The 25259-nt window shown below is 41.2% G+C and overlaps 1 protein-coding gene across 1 annotated transcript in view; it reads left to right on the top strand.

Moving 5' to 3' along the window:
* The window catches only part of LOC106785898 (RNA-binding protein MEX3B), a 35296-nt gene extending 13174 nt beyond the window's left edge, over nt 1-22122 (top strand). The window contains exon 2 of the mRNA XM_014746721.1: nt 20828-22122. Coding sequence (XP_014602207.1) covers nt 20828-21834 — 1007 coding nt within the window. The 3' untranslated portion in view covers nt 21835-22122. The remainder of the gene's footprint in view (nt 1-20827) is intronic.
* Nucleotides 22123-25259: the final 3137 nt, after the last annotated feature.

The following is a 25259-nucleotide window of genomic DNA, read 5'->3' as shown; positions in this document are numbered from 1 at the left end:
GCCCCGACCATTTTCTTTGTCAACATCTCCGATTAAAAACTTCTTTTACTTAATTAAAGAAGTTACTGCAGTTCGAAGCAGAGAAAGTACGGATAGCGATCAAGCGGTAGGTACTTCTTTCGAGATAATCGACCTTACTTCTACTCGTTCGAGTCGACAAAAAAAAACGCTGTTTTTTTTCCTTTTTCCTCAATGCTTCTCGTTGGCCGCATCTTGCTCGTTAACAAACCAGCTATGCACGCGGCGGTGGTATGTATCTCGTCGAAAAGAGAAGCTAGCTCGAAAGAGGAAGGTGCGCGAGGTAACCTCGATTCCGTTGCTAATCGTTAGCGAAACACTAAGAGGTGACGTTAAAAGAGACATTAGGAGGGATCGACGCTGCGGGTTACGTCAACGACGAATTTGTGTTGCGTACAATCCACCATTGAACTCTCTTTTTATATCTACTTGTTCGAAAAGTTGGTCTAAACTTAAAAGAGAGAGAGATAAGACAAAAATTCACGAAAAAAAAGGACAACGACGTCGTTACGTGACGATCCATAGAATATCGCGAGAAAGCTCTTTCTACGAATTTTGCCCGAAGCCGCGACGAAGATGTTCTCGATGATGAAGAAGATCCTGCGAAATAACCCGCCGGAAATGATAAATCTTATTTTCTTCTTTCATTTGTGTTTTCTTTTTCTTTTTATAGGCCGATCAATAGACCTCGATTCGCGTTTTCTCGAGAACGGATGTTAGAAGTTTTTCTTTAATTAGTACGAAAAAACAAATATATACAAAAAAATGTCCCTCCTCGCGATCAAATAGTTAATCGACTTGTCGTCGAAGAAAGGAAAAAGAATAAGTAAAGGTAGGAGAATTGAACTATGTACGTGTCCTTCTTTCCCTTCATAGTTCAGTGCTTCGCATTCCTAAACGCGACTGGGCAGCCTTAGCATGCCGCGAGCCGTGCCATCTTCTTTGCGATTCTCGTAAACAAAGGAGTCCGGCGCCGGTCGAACGTGATTAGCAGCGAGGATGATCGATCCACCGTGTAGTTAGAGAACTATTTTCTTTTCGCTACGACAGATTCTATTTTATCGTCGTCAAATAATAATTAGGTGTCCGACGTGGAAAAATGTTATTAGAAAATGTTTGAATTTTGTCCATCTTTTTCTCTCTCTTTCTCTTTCTGACAATTTTACGCATCTAAATATTTATCGAAAAAGAATCTTCATCGATCTCATTGATTATTAGCAAACAATGCAACCGTGAAAAGGTACGGGATTAGACGGGAAAGAATAAGAGAGAAAGAAAGAGAGGAGAAATTTGTTCGTCTCGCAAACTCTCACGTAGGTACTCTGCGTTGTTCTCAACCTTCGATGGCAAAGGTCCCATCGTCTCTCTACTTTACTCTTCTTCTCTCTTTCTCTCGTCCGTGGGCCTTGTTCGCGGGCCTCGTGCGTGTCCGTTCCTTTGTTCGGTCTTTTGAAGAGCCGCCGCCATCGCCATCGCCATCGCCACTGCCTCTCCTCGAAGGAGAGCAGCTCGCCTTGAGACAAAGCGAGCTTCTCTTTCCTCAGCCAAAGACCCTTGGCATCTCTCTCTCTCTCTCTCTCTCTCTCTCTCTCTCTCTCTCTCTCTCTTCTTTTCTCCTTCACCTTCTCACTATTATTACGTTTTTGCAATTTATTTGTGTCTGCATCTTTACGCTTTTTCTCATCTCCTCTCTTTCTTTCTTTGGGTCCGTGGACAGAGTCGTCGGCCTCCTCCTGCCTCCCTCCACCCTCCACCTCCCTCCGTAGCTGGACGATCGCAGGTGCATCGCACGGACTTTGGTCCAACGCCTTCGGGGGCACGCACCTGCGCACGAGAACGTTCTCGACGCGTTTCTCTCGTGTCTATCGGATACGCCATGCCCGATAGAAAGAAGGGAGCTGCCCGTGAACGTAGTCGACATAATAGTACGTCCATAAGATAAGAGACGAACGAGAAGAGGCAGAAGTATTTGCCGTTAATTGGGCGAGTTACGGCAAAGAGCTTGCAAGGTGGCCGAAGAACGACGACGTCTGCGTCCTACTGGAGGACAGGTGTTTGTCTATAATTAAACGAGTTTCGTTTTACTACTGCCACTGCCTGCCTCCTCTCATTTGCTTTTTTTTTTCTTTTTCTTTTCTTTTCTTTTCTTTTCTTTTCTTTCTTCGAGTTTTATCCGCTAGGTATCGACGCGTGCCACGTGTTAACTCCTTTTCAACGATTAGTTTGATCGTGATTTAGAATACCTTCCTTTTCTCTTTTTCTCTCTCTATGCTTCTTTTCATTCATTCAAAATTCAAAAGTTCTATAGAATAAATCTAAAATTGTACACGCTTAGGTATATCTATTATTATTCACGTCCGTTTCTATTATTTCATTCTCACTTTCTAGCCGTTTCTCCGTTGTTATCTTCGCGAAGGATGATCTTTCGTAGATGGTTATTCGAAAGAGAAAGCGTTGGCCTGTCCTCAGGTATGAAAATAAAAGAAAAAAAAAAGAGGACTCACTGGAGTTTTTTACAGTTCTTCGCAGAGAATATGATATTCCTTTTCGTGTAGTCGGCAATTTACAGGATCATTCCTTGACATGGGTCTACGGGACCCCTTGTCCTTATAGATTTGACCCCGATTTTAGGTACATATCTCTACCTGCGTTTCACTAACAATAAGCTTTACTCAACGTACATGCCGGCTTCTTCCCCGTCTTGTTTTTCTTGCTATGCCAAGAGAGCGCCTATGTCTAAAGATAATGACATCTTTTACAGTTAGTGTCTACTGCAGGAAATATTCACTCTCTCTTTCTTTCTTTATAAAGGAATCATCGATCCATTAGGAGGGAACCCTGTAAAACGCGAAAGATTCGCTTCGACTCTTCCTAGTAGTCCCCTTAGACCATTAGTCTCGACAACCTTCAAAGATTTATGGCGCCGAGGGTATTTCGTTTAATATCATTTTATGTTTATAGCATGCTTTAGCAAGAGAAGAAATCTACGATGGAGAATCGTCTCTGGTACGATTTTTCTAAGTAGATGGAAAATCGGTTTGCTCCTCGAGAAAAGGAAACTCTTAGGTGGAGGAGAAATACAAAATGGTGCTACAATTTATTCCTTGTCTCGTAAGAGTTATTCCGTTCGTTATGAAATGTATTATCAGCAAGCAGTTTATTCCGTAAACGATGTGACGACTTTACTTGCATTAGATCGCATAAACTATTAATTGTTTAAAAGTGCTCTTATCATGGGAACCAATCGATCTCGCTAGTTTTCCGTTTCTTTCCAATCTTATAAAGTACCGATCCGATGTCTACTCGCTGATATAAGATAATTGAGCCGACAGAAAAATATCGATAACGATATTTCAATTTTCTTTTTGACGTTCTAAAGCGCTTTGATAGACTTTATATTTTCTCTTTATAGACAATATGTAAATACTCGATAGAATTTCCCTGAGTAAAAAGTGGGTCGTGTCGTACAGCCGTTTCTCTCGCGCTCGACTTCAGCTGGATAAGGTTCGACACGGAAGGTGTAGTCATTTTTATTATCGAGATGCAGCGAGCGAGCGAGAGAGAGAGAGAGGGGGGTGGGAGGAGTGGTTGAGGGGAAGGTACGGGCAATTACGCGCCTGGATGTGGAGAAAAGACGAGGGTCTCGGTGTAATTTACGGTAAAACGCCAAGGTGGGAGGGTTTATGAATAATTCGACGTTAAATTAAATTCGCGAAGTTGCACGATTGCTTATTGCTTATATTACTATGCTTTTAGAAGAGAGAGAAAGAGATCCTTTTACCTCCTTTCTTTCGAAAAATAACGGTTCTAGTTTTCTCTATGTATTTCTATAGTTTTCTCGGATGCGTGTTAGTTAGGAATAGGAGAAAGATGGATCTTAGGAAAAAGGTGTCCACCAGAAGGGCCCTGGTGAAGATTATTCGTGCTCGTATCGCGGCCCAAGATCTTGGCGATGAAGAAGTCGAAGGCGTCGCGGTCGTGTTCGTCGAGACTATACTACTTCCTGCCGATGACTGGAGAGGCTTAGAAAGTAAGGGAAAAAAATTGGGTGGCGTATTCGCTAAGAGAGTCGTTCATTGCCCGTTCGACGATGGAACGGAAGGTGTCCGATCGTGTCTCGAATGCATAATTACTTGCTCGTTCCTCTGGACGTTCTTCAATTCCTTTGCATCTCGATTTTTCTCGGAAACTTCCTTCGACTCGCTCGAAAGCGCGTCATTTGTCTTTTATTATCGACTACCGTCATCTACCTGGAAAAAATGACGATTGACGAACTTTTTTCCAACGTTGTAGAAGACCTTATTTTTTAGTTTTTTTTCGTGGTTACTCGTGTGGGGGACGTAGTTGGTGAGAGACTGGCCACTTTGTCGTCGATCTTTGAGACTAAAGAAATGGGGCCAGAGTCGGTCTGCGTCTGGGCGTTCTTATCTCTGTCAAATAAAGGTTCCTTATCGTTATAAGACGGGAAAATAAGGGAAAGATATTTAAAGAGAAGGTGATAAACCTATCTCTTCCGTACTTTCGTCAAAGCACCAGGTCTCTCTTCCGAGGTGGTAGGTAATCTTTGAAGGTTTAGTTGAGCACCTCTGGTGCATCGAATCGTTGAACCACGGAGTGGTTCAGTGGCTCCAAGGCCGGCGGAAACCACGGGTGGGATGTGCAGGGCAGAACGGCCCTTCTTCCACTGGAATCTTCTCTCTCTCCCGTAGAGCGCACGCCTTTCGTCGTTCTCTTCTTCGTAGCCTTTGGAAGTCTCTCGAGCCAGTGGAAGAAAGAGAAAGAGAAAGAGAAAGCGAAAGAGAAAGAGAAAGAGAAAGAGAAAGAGAAATAGAAAGAGAAAGAGAAAGAGAAAGAGAAAGAGAAAGAAAAAGAAAGAAAGAAAGAAAGAAAGAAAGATACTAACATAAGAGAGAAAGAGAGGGAGGGAGCAGTCGACGACGAAGAAGAAGAAGAAGAAGAAGAAGAAGAACCCGGATTGGCTCGTGTGAGAGACAAAAATGCGGAGCATACCCTCTTGACGTTCGTTCGAGCAAACGACGAAGTCGACGAAGACGAAGAATACGACGAAGGAGAAGAAGAAGAAGAGAAGAAAAAGAAAAAGAAAAAGAAGAAAAAGCTGTTTTCCCTCCTTCTTCCACTTTCAAATCATTCCTTTCTTTGCTTTCTCGAATTTGCGAATCGTCGTTGCATCTTTGACCCGTGTTCATTGTCAAGATCATGCAAGAAAAGGAATGACGGAGAAAGAGAGAAAGAAGAAGGATGCGTTTCCCGGAACGCAATTCTCTTTCTTCGTTCTCCTCGAGTACTTTTTTCATTCTATTCCAACTTGTTCGATCGTCGTCTCCGTCCTTCGAAGATTCCTCGCGAATTCTCTCGAGCTCGATGGCACCTGCACCACCGGCGACTTAACATCTCCGTTCGATAACCTTTGACCTCTTCGAAATATCTACGTATATTTGCAGAATCCGTAAAAGGTAATCCTTTTTACGAATGAACGAAAAGTATAAAGATCGGTGACGTAGGACTTGTCGACACAGTTTCAATTCAGATCGCCGTACAAATACAGTTCGTATATAATATTGCGCTGGAGTAAATCGAGATCCTCTTCATTTTATCGAAATAACGAAACGTCGATTTTGCATATAATTATGTATGCGTGCATACTTGCATACATAAGTTGGTGCATATTCGGAAAAACGTCGATGAAATGTTTCCTTTCGACCAAATGGAAAACTATTTCTTCTATTTTCGCGATCGAAAATCATTTCTAAGTTGATTTTAAAGCAATTAGAATGAATTGCCATTGTTTTGTTCATTCTTGATGACTCTAAACTACTTTACCTTTTATATTATACTATGTTTTCAACCCTCTCGGGGTTAAGCATGAGAAACGTTAATTCTCGTGGTTTTGAGGTAAGTTGGTGCAGCAAACGTTTGGTTAGAAATCGATTCGTGGCGGACAAGGTATTAGGAATTAGAAATCGGATGTTGGATATTAGTAATCGTTACGTGGGTTGATCGCGAAACATAAATGGGCGCCGGCAGGCTGCCGGCATCGGATTGTGTAAGATCGTGCAACGAGAACGTACCGTAGGACTTTGTGCAAATAAGCTCGTAACTCTATGAGAGAAATTCATTTCTATTCTAAAACGTTTCTACGCAACACTTTCTAGAACATATTTTTTCCCATTTATTAATCCACCTCGATAAAGTTATACGTACGTAGGTACATAATAAATAGGTAGAATTGACTGGAAGCGAATTTTTCGATCGAAAAAGTTCGAGAGCAACTATATATTTAAACTGATTTTCAAAAGTCCTTAGAGAGAAGACAAGACTCTCTTTCCTCTCGTATGAATCGTTCGACGAAATCTCACGACGAATTTTGCGGGAGGTTTCTTCGACTCTTCTCACCTCCTCCTCTTCCTCCTTCTCCGTCACCTCATCTCGCTCGGTATTCTTGGACGATCTATTTACTTCCACTTGGTCCTTCAACCCAGTCTCCTCTCCAGGAGAGACGGAGATTTCATGGAAATATTCTCTCTCCGGTGGTCCAATAGATAAAAATCATCATTTTTCCTTTTGTTCCCTTATCTTTTCTCATTTCTTTTTTGTTTTTTGTTTCTTTTTTTTTTTTATTTCTTTTTTCAAGAAAGAAGGAAATAGCTCTTCATCGTCGAAACCGAACAAATTAATCTCTCGATTTAACTTGAAATGTCAGTTGGTCAAAGCGGAAGTAAAATTAGGTTAAGATCGCGTTTAACGACCTCGGTCAATAGATTCGAAAAAAATCAGAGAATCTTTGCTTTATATTGGACATTACTTACAATGATCTTGGATAAAATTATCTCACGATAACGTCTCTCCTATCAAGAAATAATCTCTCTCGGTAGACTCGTAATTAATAGAAGCTTTATTTTTGTAATGAAATCATGCGATTCATAATATAAACCATAAGCGTGGGAATACACAGAGATATATAGAACGATGCAGTAGTATCCATCTAAATACATAGAAATGTATATAGGTACATACGTACGTACCTACATACATATAGAGTAGCATACTTTTGCAGAGGATATCGTCATAGATAAACTATCGATCGACTTTACGCGACTGCACGGTTCGCTTACGTTGCGAGCTGAGAATCGATAGTTGCAATGTAAATATAGAGATAATAGTGTCAACGTAAAGAGGAGCACCTATCGTGTTGTCCGTAGTAGATCGTAGAATATATTGTCGCGTGTTAGTCTATACGCGGAAATCTGCATTTTTCTTTTATTTTTCCTCTTTGCAAAGTATATAGTCGCTTTCTCGAAGCTTTTCTACGAAAGATATTTCCTTGTAATCGATAAATCGACTTACCTTGTACGTTATTTATACGTTATATATTTTAATATTTTTCTTATTTTGTAAGGAGATTTTGCTCGGATCGATCGTATTGAAAAAGAAAGAAAGAGAGAAAGACGCGTAACGTCTTTCAATCTCACACGCGAGGTTCACTGGGTATTTCGCAAGGAATTCAAGGACAAAGTACTTCAAGGTTCCGTCTGCAAGACGTCTCGCCACCGTGTGCACTTTCGCGGTATTGCAGTCAGCTTCGACCGTTTCCTTTGTCTACTTGTTCTCTCGTTTCGAAGTAGCCCACATATTTATCAATGCAAGCGAATTTAACCATTTTTTCGATCAAATTTCTTCAATTACACATCGATTTTCTTTCTTTTTATTTGTTTCACATGTAATTTCATAAATTATGACCAAATCGATTCGTAATTTTACTTTTGCATCGAAAACGCTTCGGGGAAATACAAGAAAAAAGATGAAAGCAGAACGATCGATCTTGTTTTTAAAAGCATCCGCTTATTGCAGCTGTCGGAGTTGTTGCAGTCATCCTTTTCCGGTCTAATCGTCGTGCTACCAACCCATTGTGCATCGAGGAACCTTCGAATATTCCGAACAAACAATTTTCCACTTTCCTTTCCTTTTCACAATTAGTCCTTCCCGAAGGGAAGGTTTTCTCATGCTACACGGCTGAACAGTTAACGGTACCGCAGATCACTCGAAAGAGCGTAAAAAGGGGCTTAATCCGACGTTTATCCTCTCTTTAAGAAACTTCCTTTCGGTAAGAATTCTACTCACTCGTTCCTTTATTCATTTTCTTCCTTTCCCTTTTTCTTTGAATTTACCTACTTACCACTTTTTGCATAAACCACGCGGAAAATCTTCTCGCAAGTCGGGTCGAAGGATTTACTCGGCCTGAATTTTCACGAGCCGGCTGTTTCTCTTCTTCTTTGTCGCAAGCGTCTACTTTGCCTTTCATCTTTCTCTTTTTCTCTCTTGCATTCGTTTTCGCCCACACAATCCAAGTTTACAAATACTTTCTCGTCGCATCGTCGTCGTCGTCGTCGTCGTCGTCGACAAACGAAAATTGTTCGAACCCAGCCTTGGAAATCTCGACCCAAGAAGCATTCTCTCTCCCCACCATTTTTAGATACTCGTCCATCCCTTGTCGTCGCTACTGCCACACCAATAGAAAAAATATTTGAGGACAAAGAAAATGTTTCCACTCGACGCTTCGAGAAAAAATGATGCCCTCTTTTCCCAAATATCTTATAAAGATCTTTTGACTCGTGCCAGTTTTTACGCAGAAAATTGCAAAAAAATCTAGATAAAAATTGTCCTTTTTAATATATCCTATATAATACGTATTTTATAGTAATCAAAGCGATGCAGTCATTTACGTTGAAAACTTTCTATCGCTATATTTAGAAATGAAATGCATATATACCTTATGCATTTGGATAAAAATTCATTTAACGAGTAGATCGATATTTCTTTGATTGGTTTGTAAGACTTGGAAGACGTGGAAGAATGGTTTTAAAAACTAGTGATATATATAATATAAAACAATGATTCGACGTATCGATAAATATGCCGGCAAGGGTGGAACTTAATAACGCCCAGACGATTTTCACAAACGCACATAGATAAGAATACAAACGCGCGCAAAGTCCTTTCTTTTTTGGATAACAATGTATATGTAGGTTAGAGGCAGAAGAATAAGGGACACATAGGGTTCTTCGTGCTTTAGCTCCCTCCGATCGTGGAAATACGTTCCTTCTCCACGTCCTTCTCCGCCTTAAACGATTCTTTTGGAAACGGAATAAATGGCACGACTTCGGGTCCGGAACCCCAAAACACGCTGGCTGCTGTCCCTGAAGAAGGTTCCCATGGAAACCATTGGCGTAGCTGCCGACTTTTCTAATCTTTTCTAAAGCCAGGACGTAGTGGCACGACGCCACGGGCAGGCAGCATGCACCACCTAATATCGATCGGTACGCACGTTCCGTAGGGGTAACAGAGAGAATGAGTGAGCGAATGAGCAAGCGAACGAGATGACTCTCCTCTCACTCTCTAACGTGCTCTAGGAGAAAAAAAAAAGAGAGCAGCCTCTAGGCCAGAGCATGTCGAGGTTAGCGGTATACATGACTCCTCCGCGTAGTAGTTTAAAGCTCTCTTCTTCTTCAAAAACTCGCGACCAACAGCTGTGCAAATGTTGATACGCCCTCGTTGAAAATCTACGAGTTTTGTTCCGGTGACCCCGTACAACCGACCTGCTGCTACTGCGTCAAGCATCGTTCGTACTATAGACACCTGCTTTCCTCTATTCTTTCCTTTGATTTTTTTCTTGACCTAGCCTTTTGTTCCTCAGAATTCAAAATTATCCGTTGAAAGTGTCGTTTCTTGTATTCATCGAATAAATCTGCGGTGCGCTTAGACGTCATAGACAATTTCTTTTTTTTTTTTCGATCGAATCGAGGGATAAAATAAACTAATATTTTAATCGAGCATAGAGAATCGCAAAATGCAATCGAAGCATGCAGATCTCTTTCTCTCTCTCTCTCTCTCTCTCTCTAAAAATAAGATGCAAACGTACTTTCTGTCGTATGCAAAGTGTAAGCATATACGTATGAAGGTTGGAATCACAATGGAAGGAGTGAATGGAAGAACAATGAAAACATCGCGTTACTATTTATCGTATTGAAGATAGCGAGCGTTCTATATACAATATATCGGACTCACGGTACTTTGTAGCAAGCGCGTAATCGTCAATTAATTATTGATCATCGACAAGCCGTCGACCGATTGTCGCTAATCGCACGGTTTTGCGATTAATGCGCAAACAGTGTATACGTACGTGTGTTCCACATTACATGTATATCTTTCGAGAAGGTACTTTTTTCTTCAAGCATCTGCCTCGAGTCTCGCGTTTGGTTATCTATATCAAATTAATTGCTACAATTTTGTACAAGAGATAGTCACGTATTTCCACGGACGATATTTGTATTATATTTGATTTCTTAGATAAGATCATTTTTCATATTATACGTTTACGTGCACGTCGCCTAAAGTACGATACATTTGTTACTCGCAAACAGGTAATATTTTTGATTCATTGATCGTTTAATGTATTCTTTAACGATGCATCGAATGATATCCATATCGTGGGACAGACAGCGTTCGCTACTACGAACAAAAACTTCGTGTACACGATTCGAACACGAGCGAGAATGGTCTCTTTTGCTCTTCCAATCATTGATCGATTCTAGTAGCCACGAGAATAAAATCGGCAAAGGAGTCTAATATTTTACAATAGGAATACTGTGTTGTGTAGGCAAGGATATCGTGTAATAATCAACGATCGATGCTCTTCGGATGATTCATTGTTAGGTCAATACCTCGAACCCGAGTATAACTCCCTTCCCTCTTCTCTCTTCTTTCCCGCGTTTCCCTTTTCTTTGAGGTGAGAGCACACGAGAGAGGGAAAGAGAAGGAGAATGGCTCGTTTCTACGAGCAAGATCGATAAGCCACGCGTGGCTCACGTATATGCGTGCTATATAACAATGACGACGACGACGACTACGAGGGATCGACGTTCGAGGGTGAACGACAAAGAGGGTTGGGCGACGTCGTTGAGTAAGCCTGCCCTACGTATACACGAATAATTAATTCGATCTTCGATATCCACCCTTCGGAATTAACGCTTTGTCTTCGATCTGCTCGTTTCTTTTTTCCCTACGAATTACTACTATTCGTTTAGAATTTTCTTTCAATTTTTCAAGACAATTTTTATTTACATAAACGTATATATATACAGAGACCCAACGGAAAGAACAAGAATAAGAAAAAAAAAACGAGTTTCACAGGGTTTCTTTGAGTTCTCCTTTTCGTTGTTTTCATTTACTTGCTTATTACTCTCCCTATTTCTCCCACTCGCTATGCCTCTTAGATGAGTCACGATAATAATGCTAGAAAAAATGGGTGGAGTGTCGGACGGAAAATGGTCCGTAGCGTTCTTGTCACCCTGTATATACATCGTTCGAACATTCTCGGTCGATACAGAACAGAGGGAATGGCAAAAGCTTTGCTAGAGATATTAACTCCCTCGATATCGAACGTTCTCGTCTCGAGCGTTGCTACCCCAACGAGAAAGAAATATTTCTATGAAATTTAAACAGATCGAATAAGTTAGATAATTGTTGTTTCTTTTATAAACGAAATTAATCGCGTATTCGAAGTATAAAAGCTTATTCTCCCTTAACCTAGTTTATTAATTTCGCGATAAGCCTCATCTCGATAATACATTCGCGTTTCCTTGATTCGTTTCTTACTTAGAATTTATAGCTTTGCTGAACAACAAACGTAAATTCAACGACAGATAAATTAATTAGAAAGTTATCCTCGATAGTTTTCTGCGGTAATACGAATAAACGAAAGTTTCACGTAGAACTACGACGAGAATATTTCTCAAGGCGGAACGTGTAACTCCATCGATGGGTTGTGAAAGGTGACATTTTCTTTATGCTCAAACATATGGAGACGTAAGAATTTTATGTTTGCTTTGAAGTAACTATCTTTCATTTTTTTGCGCAATTCGATATACGATTTTAATTCGATAGGAAAAAATCCTTTTTTAAAAAAAAGTTTATCTTATCCTATCGCTCGTTGGTAAACAAACAAAAAATATGCTCACGGACTATTCGAATATTTTTTTTCGCGGATTTCATGAAAAATTCAGCACGAATAAAATTATTCGTAATGTTTTTTATATTCTCTCTTTCTAAGGTCTACAAACAAAGCAGCAAATTTCTACAAAAAAGTTGCTGCTTTTTTCGATTGCTCTTGAAATTTTCGAAAATTTGTTAAGTCGAGAATCTGTACAAATTTTTAAGAATATCGAGTCAGTCTATGCGTAAACATGAATGAGTCGACGAGCATAACCATATTATCTGCCTGGTCATCAATGTATCGACGACGCATCCGGAGTAGCTTGACGTATTTTACGATTTACGATTGTAAATATGCCCAAGCCTCCTAGGTACACAGACACGAATGTACACTCTTTCTCTATCCTTCTCTGACTAGCTCTAGTACTATTTCTTTACCTTGGTTGTTTCCTTCCCTCCCTCCTCTCTCTCTCTCTCTCTCTCTCTCTCTCTCTCTCTCTCTCTCTCTCTCTCTCTCTTTCCAAGTTGCCTACCACGATAATCGGTATCGCGTGGTACGCACATATACCGGGTGATACATAAAGATAATGTTCGATGAACAATTTCGTGGCTTTTGTGCAACCTTACGAAACATCTTTTCGTTCGATTTCGTTCTTCGTAATCGATCTTTCGATTTCTCAGGGTTGCACGAAAAGACGAGCGTGACCAGACGCGTTACATAATTATATCCGTTGACCTTATTTCTACTTTTCGACGAGATTCAGCGAAGAGAAACGGTGATTTCCATTTCCTTTCGATCAATGGACAAATCGTATCTCCTTATACTATAATTTGAGAAGATATACCTACCTACTATTGATACACATCTCGCGAAACACGTGGCTTACGTAAACATTTATGAATTTTGTTCGAGTTATCAAACACTCGTTTATTTCTCGAATCGACGAAATCTTTTCGGGTCAACCTTTCTCCTCTCCCGATGATCGAGAAGCTCTCGGTTGCGTAAGGTATCCGTAATAAAATTTAGTTTCATTTCGGTTTGCATCTGAGGGTATTGGGAATCCTTATAAATCGATCCAAATCGAGGAATTAACTCTATATAACATTTGTTTTTTTTTCTTTCTTAACGTATTAGCTAGCCATTGCAATAATGAACGATCGGTCGATACCGTAAACGGCGCGTACGTTTCTATCATTAGCGATGAGCTATAAATTTGTCTCGCGCGTCTCCGCGACTGCTTTTCCGTCGGAATAACAAATCGTTTTATCAACGATTACGAGTCAATACGTCGTCGTCGTCGTCGTCGTCGTCGTCGTCGTCGTCAACATATAGGCGCGAGCGGAGGACGACGATGAAGCCGCGACAACTCGTGGAAACAATTACACTCGTCGCTGGTCACGGAGTAGAAACAGGAAACTCTAGTCGTGCAGTGGAACTCGAAGTCGGTGTAGTTGCTTCTCCTTTTTTTTCTCGATAGTTGAACATTTTTGTCGTTGTTTCCTATTATCGTTTGATACCTCGACTAATTCTAGCCAACCTTTACTCGCCATTCTCTTATCCATTTCACAAATCACTTTTTACCCCAACTCGTTCAACTTCCTCTTACGATAGCTTTGATTTTCGACGATCGAGTATGACGCAATACGTTTTATCGTATTTGACGTTTATCGAAATGGATCGTCATCGACGTTTTGACGTTTAATTAATTATATTGAACGGAATATAGACACTTCTATATATATATATATATATATATATATATAAATCATTGTATGCTTTTTTCGTCGGTCCGGTGCGTAATTTACTTGTCGCGTGTCCCTGAATCATCGTATTCGACATTTTCGAATATAATGTTTCGTGTCGTTTGTTTTACCAAACGAAAAGCATCCGAGAGGAGGTGTCTACTGCTCGTTCGAAGTGATTGAGAAAGGAAGGAAAAAGAGAAAAGTAGCATAGAAAGGCGAACAAAGGAATACGTCGGCGGTGCACGTCTGGACGGCCGAGAGAAGAGGAGGCCCCCTTTAGGGCCTCGAATTACCTCGGCTTCTCGAGGTTTCCGAAGTTTTTATGCTTCTGGCGAAATAGGGGGAACACGGGACTATCGATGCGGGCCCGAAGCCAGAGTGGAACTTTCCTCAAAAGAAATACTCCAATCTGAAGGACCCGCTTTTGCATCTTTTCCCTCGATCAAATCCAAACTGATATTCGTTACGTATATAGTATCGCTATTTCAAATATTATTATAGAAAGAATAAGAAAGATTATCTTGATGATAAAAAAATAATAGAAATGAAAGAAAGCGCGATCAATAGGCACTTTTTGTCGAGCCCTTCGGTGTTACAAAAGAGAAGAAGCAAAACGAGCGTGCAGACATTTTCACCGGTTTTCGATTGGATGGCAGGCAGGCTATCGTTGTGCTAAAAGCACACACACCACACAGCTGATACGAACGAGCACGGAACGGAGGGTGTCCTCTCGTACGACAGTTTCGATTTTAGGGTCGCGCGTTTACACGCTGTTTTTTAGTCGCGCGCGTGCTTCGAGGTCAGGAGAACGTCGTCGGGTAAATGGCTCCAACGTTAATCGATCGATTCTTTCTTTTCGTTTCGTGAATACAACAACAAAATAAAAAAAAATAAAAAAACGAGACGAAATTTCGTTCATTTCGTATGCTAGAAAAAAGAGGATAAACTGTTCTCATTTTTTGTTTTTTTTGTTGTTGTTTTGTTCGTTCACATCAGACAGACGTAGATGCTAAGATAGCAAACGGAGAAAACTATAAAATAAAAAAGCAATTTAAGATCGTGGAAATTGTGTCCTCCTCTCGAGTTTTCTTAGACTGCGGCGCTGTACTTATGTTAGGTCTCCGCTCTCTAACGGCGAAGGAGAATTTGAGGTAGGTCGATCGACTGAGTGAGTCACCCTTCGGCCTCTCGAGTGGTCGTCGTCGAGAGAGGAGCCACTTTGGTCGGAGTGCCTTCTTCCATGGTGGCCACCACATCCCATTATATACGTCGTGGCTCGTTAATATTCTGACATCCAATATCATGTAATTATAATCGAACGTCGTATTTCGTATTACTCATCATTTCCTTACTATATCTCTGTTTTTCTTTCTTTCTGTTTACTTTCTCTGGTTTACTTACTTACCTTAGACACGGTCCATCCAATACGTCGTTTCCATCCAATGCGTTTTAAACTTTTTGTTCTTGTTTTTTTCTTCTTTTTTTTTTACAATTTATTTTCTATTTTTCGTATTTCCCCCCCCCCTCCCCCTCCCCCAATTGCAAGCAGATAAGGCACGCGATTTGGAAGCTCTCGCAAACGTGTTCGACGTGCGCTCGAAGGTAAAAATAACTAAGTCAAAGTCGTAATTTAATCCTTGCTCGTGCGTCGCGACGTCTTACAAGTACGGTCGTCTTTCCGGGCTTACGGGACACGTTGGAATTCGTAACGCGGAAAGAACAGCCCTTTTAAAGACCCTTCGGCTAGAGTACGATCAGTATTAACGTTAAGAATCATAAAAAATCTTTTTTCCTTATTCTCTCGAAGGAAAACAGGAACACGATCGATTGTAACTTGGACTTGTTTTCAACAGAAAAATATCCGACTATCTGTCACAATCTGGATTTTCTATCGATAGACCTTGAAAAATAGACTCTTGCTCGCAAGAGAACGCTCGCTCAGGGATGCATTATCGCGAAGATAGCAGATCGGGCTTGAAGTTACATAGTATGTCAGTGGTAGTCGTGGCGTCGATGTTGAATCGGTGCGAGAGTGTAGTAATAGTATTAGTAGTAGTAGTAGTATTTACTAGTTTAGTGATAGTAGACGGTGGATGGACAGAAATGGAGAAGGCTCGGAGCGTAGGAGAAAAAGGTAGAAAGATAGAAGGTGCAAGAAGTGAGGGAGGAGGAAAAGGGAAAGGCAAGAAAGGCAGGTCGAATGGCGAGGGACGAGAAACGTACAGGAGGATAAGAAAGAGGTATAGGAGAGAGAATCGGAGGAAAATGAACGCAGTTGGGCGGCAGTGTCAGTGGAGTTCAATCTTAATATAGTGTGACCCCCACTGCCATTCGAAACAGTGTTGGACGCGACGACTACAGCAGCGTGTACCAGTTGAGAAGAGCGAGAAGGATAGATAGATGGATAGATAGAAGGAGAGAGAGAGAAGCGAGAGCGCAGTGAACGGGTGCGTGCATTGCACCTTATTCCCCTGTCCGGCGAATGAGCCTCGCTCGGTTATTTCAGAGACATCGGCCTCGAGAAGAGGCGCAAGTACGGGGCGTTCGAGCGTGCGCGCGAACCACTATACTTGCGAGAAAAGAGACGTAAAGCAAGAGAATAAAGAGAGAGGGAGAGAGAGATGCTTGGATGCGTCCACGTGTTCGCACGCAAGCGAGATCGTTCGGCTGAGTGTCATCGATCTATTTCGAGAGGAACCTGGAATTTCTGGCTTTTGAGAGGGTACGCGAAGGGAAACAGAAGCAACTATATAGTTTCTTTACTAGTTACTACAAAGAGAAAAAGAATGAAAAGAAAAAAGTTCATTCATATTTTACTTTATCATAAATTTACAAATTTCTTCTTTTCTTTTTTTTCTCGTTAAAATATGAGAATAATATATCATTTAATATTGTCACGAAAATCGTATAAAATAACGTATTCTCTTCCTCTTTCTCATGTCGAAGTTATTTACATCGAACAAAAGCATATAATAATGCATATGGAACGCATGTAGAAGGTTTTAGAAGGATGAATAGAATAGAAACGCAATAGTCGGATTGCGAGTAGGCGAGGGATTCCAAGGATCCGACGATCAATCGATAGAAGTTTCGCGATGCCAAGACGAACGAGTGAGCGCAAAGCGAATGTGGAGAATCGTGAGCCGCGTTGTCCCCGCAGAGACCACGTTCCCGACTTTATTGGCGTTATTGGTGTTTCTTCGGACGTTCCTCCGGCAGTGTGCGCGAGGTCGCTTCAAGAAAACGGGAGAGGGTAACAGAGAAGGAGGAACAGGAGGAGCAGGAGGTGGAGGAGGAGGATAGGAGGACATGCTTGGTGGGGATAAAGAGAAAGAGAGAGATAGCGACGGTGGTGCTCGGCCGTTGTATCGTGGGGGTGTTGGCCTTCAACTTGACGGCGCAGTTTCACTGACCTGCCTGAGAAACTCGTGATACTCGGCGCGGCTCGTGCGCCCAGCTACCAAAGAAATCTTCCGAGACGGCAAAGAATACCGCTGCTTAAAGGCCCGTAAGGCCCTCAAACAACTTTTTGGAGAGGGGTCTTGTTTTACTTTCTCCACTCCCCTCCCTCAATTTTTATTTTTATTTCTAATAAACAATACTCGTAGGAGCAAATATTGAATCAATCGCGAGACCCTATCTGCTATCAATTTTATATAGTATATTTTTTCGTCTTTTATAAAAGGAAAGTAAGAGAAAAGAAATTTGATTTGGACACTTTTGGTCTTCCGTAGAAAGAACAAATTAAAACAGTCTTGTGTGTGTTGTAATACAGGCTTACGAAAAAGAGCGGATATGCCACATTGTGGAAAATTTTGAAACGCCTCCTAAGCAAACAAAGGGACCGACCTTTGAACAGCGTTCCCTTAGGGTCTTCTATGCCTGCTTTTCCTTTGTCCATGGTTAGTCTAGACGAATAGATTAGATTCCATTTTCCTAAGTTACCAAAACGTGTTCCTTCGAATACAAGTATAGGAGTACTAAAAACAGAACAGTTGCGATTGAAAATTTGGTCGGTTGTCCGGAAGGAAAAGGAGAGAGAGAGAGTAGTCAGTCAGTCGGCCGTAGAACGAGTTGGAATTCCTTTCTCTGCTTCTTCTGCGATCGACTTTCCGTCGAAGCTAAACGACCCTCGCCAGCGAATCCTCGGAAACGAGAAAGAAAGAATGGCAGAGAGCTTGCTTCGTTCCAAAGAGGTCGTTGGGTGTAGAGGCCGTAATTAAAGCAAAGCCCCGAACAGATGGCCCGCGGGTTTCTGTCCCTTTCAAATGAATTTTTCTTCGAAAGTCATTGCCTACCGAGGACTTCCAAGAAAGTAGTTGGATGCAAAAATGGACGCAGAACGATGTCAAAATTACATTCAATTAATATCTAACATTATATTACGTACCTACATGTCTAGGAAAAAGTCAAGGTAATAGAAAGGTATAAATCATCTTAAGCAACGTAAGCCGAAATAAAATGAATGCAAGATCGACACTTTTTTTGTTGTCCAAAGAAAAAAAAATTCTACAAGGCATGCTATGCTCGTTGCACGCAGTGCACGGCGCCGTCGTGTAATGCAGTCTCCAACTATAGAAGCGTATAACTATTGATCCTGCGGCCTTTCGAGAGAAGCTACCGCCCTGCTGCCGGCGCCACCGCTGCTTCTGCAGATTTTAGCAACGTCACTTGAAAGTGTGACGCGTTGGGAGAATTATTTGTCTTATGTTAGTATTCGCTTTGCGTACTGACGAGGGCCCGTCCGGTACGCGAATGATGACATGCTTCCTAGAAAAAAAAAACAAAAAAAGAAAAATCATTTAGATAGTAAGATTACGCCAATCAAATTTTCTAAGCGTTATATGCCTACTGAAAGATATTATCCTAGGATTAGTCATTTGTGTACTACTTTTCTATGTAATATTTATATGTAATATTACGAAAGTAAAATCTCTCTGAAAGATTCTCGAAGATCGAAAGAGAAGAATAAGAAGAAAGAGAGATACTCTCTTTTCGTCCTTCCTCCTCTCTGGTTCCTCCAAGAAGACGGACAAAGGCAAAAGACTCTTGTGTTTTCTTCGGCGACTCGTCTCTCTTTCCACGGCATGCGTACACGTTCACGCACATACACAAGAACTCCATATGCAAGAACGATGCAACAGACAGTCGACATGTGCACACGTATATACGTTCTCTTTTTCTCTTTCTCTCTCCCTTCCCGTCTTACCTCACCTTGGCCGCGGCCCTTCAACCGTCTACGACCCACGCCCCACCTCTTCTTTCTGCATCCTAGTAGCCAGCACCATCTCCACCATGCCATGCTATGCCATGCCATGCCATGCTACACCATACCACACCACACCATACCACACCACACCATACCACGCCACGCCATCGTCGTCACCATCGACCACAAGGAAAGCAGCCTTCCTCTCCTCTTTATTCTCTTCGTCTTTCTCCAGCATCATTTTCTTCTTCTTCTTTTTCTTCTTTTTCGCAGGTCTTCGATCTTTGAAGTCTACCTGCGACCCACGTGCGCGCCTATGCTTCTTAGTCTGCCCTTCTTTCCTTTCTTTCTTCCTTCTCTACATTTGTCTGTCTACTTATTCATAGAGATACATTTCCGGAAGGAGGGGAGAACCTTCTTAAAAGTCACTCTGCCTTCTTTCGCGATTTAGAATCGTTGGCGCGAACAACGAAAACCGTTTCCCCCGTCATTTTGTCAAGAAACATTGAATTATCTTAGAAACCTGGTATGCGTCTTTCTCGCAATCTAGGGAGATTTTTATTTACGTCGCATCCAACCCCCTATTATACGAGTAGCTTTATGGATAAGAACCAGTCGGCAAATGGGGTAAAGAAGATGCGATCATTTCTATAAATAAACGTGATCGATGTGTCCCGAAGCAAGATTCATCCTGCTAATCTAAGAAGGAGCTCGTGTTCTCTCGTAGTTTCCTTTCTGTCTCACGACACAACAGATAGAAATCGAATAATCGAAGAAAGTTCGTGACACGCTAGGTATACGTGTTCCATTCGATGACTGATTAAGAAAACTATAGACGTTATTAGCGCATAGACGTTGTCTGCACGAACGATCTAACATAAGAAAAGTTATAAACCAAGTTAGAACAAGGACGATAAGTAGATTTTACTGATACAAAAATTCTTTATTCAAACCACGACTTATTGTTGGAAATCATTTCCTTTTTGGTAGAAGGTAGAGACGATTCTGTAACGTAACAATCTAATTTTAAGTGAAAAGGTTAATTGATCTAAGCAATCTAGTGAAGATAATTGCACTTTAAACGGAGCAGATACGAGAAAGCTCAAACGACTACTTTTTTTCCCCCTCTCGTTCGATTTCAATGAGATTCGTTCGTGCAAACGAACAGCGATGCAAAAGTCTCTTTCTCGTGGATTAACCGCGACCAATCGGTGCGGTGTTCCGCGGGCTAGTATCGATGTCAAGATTATGCTGCAGAATGCGGCCCCGAAGAGAGGAGGAGGACGTCCGTGACATTGTCGCGTTATGCAAGGACTCCTCGCTGAGGGCGCCATTCGATTCGGGAGCAGACGTGCGTGACGAGCATCGTGGAAGGACACTCGTCTAGTCATCTCCATCGTCGAATTCGTTTTTCCGAATGAACAAATAAACTAATTTTGAGAGAAAATAGAACATTTTTGTCCTCTTATCTGTGATACAAGCTTACGAGAACGTTACATTTTGGATGCGGAACGGAGGATCGAAAGAACATCAAAGGAAAAGTTGGTTTGCGATAAGAGGTGCGCGACGACGCCTTTTCTTCCAGTCGGCGTGCGGAGGAGAGAGTGAACTGAACGAAAGAGTGTGTGCATGTGTGTTTAAGAGAGGGGGGAAAGGTGAGAGAAAGAAGAGTGGTTCACCTGCATTGCTTGCATTGCGCCAGTTTTCAAGGCCACAGTTTGAATTGTTTCTTTTTTCGTTGAGGCGACAACAACGCGACCATTATTTCCTAAGGCTCATTTAGTAGTAATTCTCTGTGAAAAATATAGGAAGGCTTCGTTGACAGATTTCTTATTCTGATTGCAGGCTGCAAGATCAAGGCTCTACGGGCTAAGACGAACACGTACATAAAGACACCTGTACGCGGCGAGGAGCCGGTGTTCGTGGTGACCGGACGGAAGGAAGACGTAGCGCGCGCCAAACGCGAGATCCTCTCCGCGGCGGAGCACTTTTCGCAGATCCGAGCGTCAAGGAAAAGCACGTTGGGCGCGCTTCTGGGTGGTGCACCGCCCGGTCCCCCGGCCACGGTGCCGGGACACGTGACGATCCAGGTACGAGTACCGTACAGAGTAGTAGGTCTGGTGGTAGGACCAAAAGGAGCGACGATCAAAAGGATTCAACATCAGACGCACACGTACATCGTAACGCCGAGTCGCGACAAAGAGCCAGTCTTCGAGGTTACCGGTCTTCCGGAGAGCGTCGAAGCCGCCAGGCGCGAGATCGAGGGACACATCGCCCTTAGGACAGGCACCGGTCTCGCAGAAGAAGATCTTTTGGGTGCCCTATGTCGCGGCGGGCTTGGCTCGATCCTTGGCTGCTTGGTATCAACGGGAATAACTCCATGCAACGACTCAAACTCTAACTCGAACGACTCCAGCGTTGGCTTCTCCTCCAGCGGCAGTTGCAGCAGCTCCTCCAGCAGTACCGGAGGACCGGGGCTGCACGATCTCGTAGCGATATGGGGAAGCAGCATGGACAGAGACGAGGGCCTGGGCGATTCCCCCTCTTTCGAATCTCAGGGACCCTCGGCCTCCTCCATCTGGTCCTTTCCCAGCGTAACGCTACCCTCGAGACCTTCGCCCCCGGCATCGGCGAGCCCAGTGTCGCCCACGGATTCCCTCTTAGGAGGCGGTAGCGCCGGTGGTCGCCGCGAGTGCGTAGTCTGCGGCGACAAAGAGATCACCGCCGCCCTCGTGCCCTGCGGACATAATCTATTCTGTCTCGACTGCGGCAACAGAGTCTGCGAGAGCTCCAATCCGATGTGCCCCGCCTGCTCCAGGCCCGTTATGCAGGCGCTTCGCATCCTTTCATAAACGCCCGCGTGCGCACCTGAGCGCACCCGAGCTAAGCTCCCGCACGCTAACAAGCACGACGGTTGCGCACAATCTCTCTATTCCACTGCTGCCAATAATAATCTCTTACGCGCTAGGAACTTTTCGACATTTCTGATACACTTCTGATACGTCGTCTTGTTCTCAGTGCCCGATCGGATACAACGAAGTCAGTTTTTAAGTTTTATCACACTGAGAGTAGAGAGTTAGTAAAAGAGTCTAAGAGAGAGGAAGGAAAGGGGAGAGAGAGGAAGGAAAGGGGAGAGAGAGAGGGAGAGAGAGAGAGAGAGAAAGAGAGAGAGAGAGAGAGAGAGAGAGAGAGAAAAGATTTGAAAGAAAGAGAAGAAATTAATAACGCATAAACTCACATCGTCATCGCGTCCTTCTCTTCCACTCTAAATACGTAGTTCAACTCTTGTCTATTATTTTGCTAATTATTAAATATGACCAGAAAATCTTCTAAGAAGACTATTATTTTCTCCTTCGAGAAAAGTTTTTTTTGTTGACAGTCTTTTCACGGCTTCCAGCCCTTCTTCAAGTGTTTTTGATTTCTCAATAATTATGTTTCATTCGAGTAAGCAAATTTGAAGAAAAATCTTTAAACGCGTAGTTAACCACTCTCAAAGGGCCAATTAATACTCGCAAGTATGATATTTTTAAACGTGGTCACGTTTTAAAAGATTCTTCCTTAACAAATATTTTTCAAAATCAGCGAGACACCTTCGACAAAGCGCAATATTAAAATGAACAATTTCAATGATAAAAATTAAAAAAATGTTCAATTTCATATCGTTCTCGAAGATGACTTACAATCGTGACTTCAAGACTTTGTGCGAAATGCTACGTAACGTACAAAAATTATTCCGCAGAACAATTAATAAGACTCGAGTGCGAAGCGAAGGACGAAGTGAGAACGAGGGAGAGAAAGAAAGAAGGGTTGGGAAGAAGGGAGGAAAGAGGGGAGGTGGAGAAGAAGGAGAAGGAGAAAGAAGAGAGGGAGAACAAGAGAGAAATATATTCTACGAACCGAGAACGATGCTTAAGTGTCCCTCAAAGCGCAACATTGCTCGTACGACGACTCGAAAAACGCGCTCGTTCCACCCGGCATCCCTCGCTACTAACACTAGTATCTTACATTTACATAAGAGACATAGCAATAGAAATAATAATAATAATAATTATTATTATTATAATAATTAATACTATATATAATAATATTATTAACACTCTGATACCCTAATAATAATAGTAATAACATTAATATATATTATAAATCTTTATATATATGGTGATCTGACGAGTTCGGCGAGTACTCGTCGGTCTCGGCGAACGCGGCGATATTTTATTGAGATGTAGATTTTGTATTTTTCGCGCCTTTTGACGACGGACGACGAGTGGTTCGATCGAGTTACTACGAGCGTTTATTTAACGAATAACGATATGATTATATAGCAACATTTAATAATACTAATAATAACAATAATAGTAGTTATAATATTTCTATATTAATTATAAAAATATATATATTAATAATATAAAATAATATATTATATACATATAAGTTTTTTGAAAAAAAAATGAGACGTAGCGAGAGGTATCATGTAGCATCGGCTTCCATACGAGCTATATAACGTTGGGTATTTCGTGATAGTGATTGAGCTTTTCAAATACGAAAATGAATTTTTTAAGAATGAATCACACATTTTAAGCGTAAACTTGCGCATACATAGCTTTTTTTCAAGAGGAATAAATATTATATTATTATATTATTATATTACAGTGCATTATATATATTATATAGATGTATATCAAGAGCTATTATGCATATAAACTTATATATATATATACGTATATATATATAAAATACGTGTTATTATATCGCGCGATCTCTCTCTCTCTCTCTCTCTCTTTCTTCTCTCTCAATTTATCTACTAATTTATCTATATACTTATATATCTATACATATATTTAATCCTTTCTACCATCTCTCTTTCTCTCTCTCTCTTTCTCTCTCTCTCTCTCTCTCTCTCTCTCTCTCTCTCTCTCTCTCTCTCTCTAAACAGGACGCAATCGTATCGGGGGGGAAACGACGACTTTTTCTACCCCGAACTAGAATTCGTTCTTTTAATGTAGAGAATATAAACACGCACTTTCGCGTTATATTTTCTGCAATTTGCTTATTTTTTTTTTTCATATATATATGACTTGGCATAATAAAAATCGAAGAAAAAAAAGTTCGATGCAGTTCTTTGTTTAACGTTCGAATTTGTTTCGCGATAAGGATATATGATTAATTAAATATATTTGAGAATAAGCTTTTTCCAAAAAGCTTTCCATATGGTTAATCCTTCGGAAGAAAAAAAATAATGAATACAAACACGGAGGTTTGACGTCGTTATCTTGTTTAGTTTCCCGTCGACAAGAATCGCTCGTCGTCGAACGGGAGCCATTTGTTCATTTTCGCGTCGAACAAAAATAGTGATATGCCTCGGTCAGAACTCCGAAAAGAGACAAGATTTCTATATATAAATAGATAAATATTATGTTGCATATAACGTATATTATACAAATGTATACATATGCATACGTATATGTACATGAATACTGAGAACACGGGCACACAGATGTAAATGTGTTTATCATCCACCAATAGCAGATAAAGAACGGAGATACCAATATTTTCTAATCGCTTTTATTGACACACGTTAGTCGTGTATATTTTTTCATATACTTTTTATTCGCTTTCTATCGGATGTATATTATTTTTTGAAAGATTTGTTCTTTTAAACTTTTTAAAATCATCTTCGTTCTTTTATCTGCTGCGCGTTATTTCCGTAAAATATTCGCGATAATCATATATAAAGCACAGCATCGTTCACTTGTATCGTTCTCTTCTTTCTTAATTCTTCCTTTGAACGCGTTCTTGTAACTTATCTAGCTGAAGTATACGCTATTGAAAACAGATAATATATAATAAATGAACAAGAAATTTCTCTTTTATTCGTACAGAAATACACGTGATCAACACAACGTATACACGTGCACAGACGAAATCAAGGAGACACTCATAGATGGATGAGAATGTTATATTAGACAACCATGAGACTCCGAACGAAGCTTACAAACATGTATACATACAAACACAGAAACGTATATTTATATATTATGAACGACGCTCACATAAGAGAAAAAGAGAAAAGGATTTATTATATTTAAGTTCGTGGCAAAGCAAATTCTATATTTTTTCTATGTTAAGTATAAAGCAGATTAAAAAAAGAAACAGAAAAATAAATGCATTAAGAGAAGTTCTGTGAGACGTACACATATATATATATATGTATGAACACATAGGCGTCGATACAAGGAGATGCACTTTCCCTTGGATTTTATCGGCCGTTCTGCTACGC

This window comes from Polistes canadensis, unplaced genomic scaffold (genome assembly GCF_001313835.1).
Source record: "Polistes canadensis isolate GaletaPanama2010 unplaced genomic scaffold, ASM131383v1 scaffold_58, whole genome shotgun sequence".
NCBI lineage: Eukaryota > Metazoa > Arthropoda > Insecta > Hymenoptera > Vespidae > Polistes > Polistes canadensis.
This window is presented reverse-complemented; position numbering and strand designations above follow the sequence as displayed.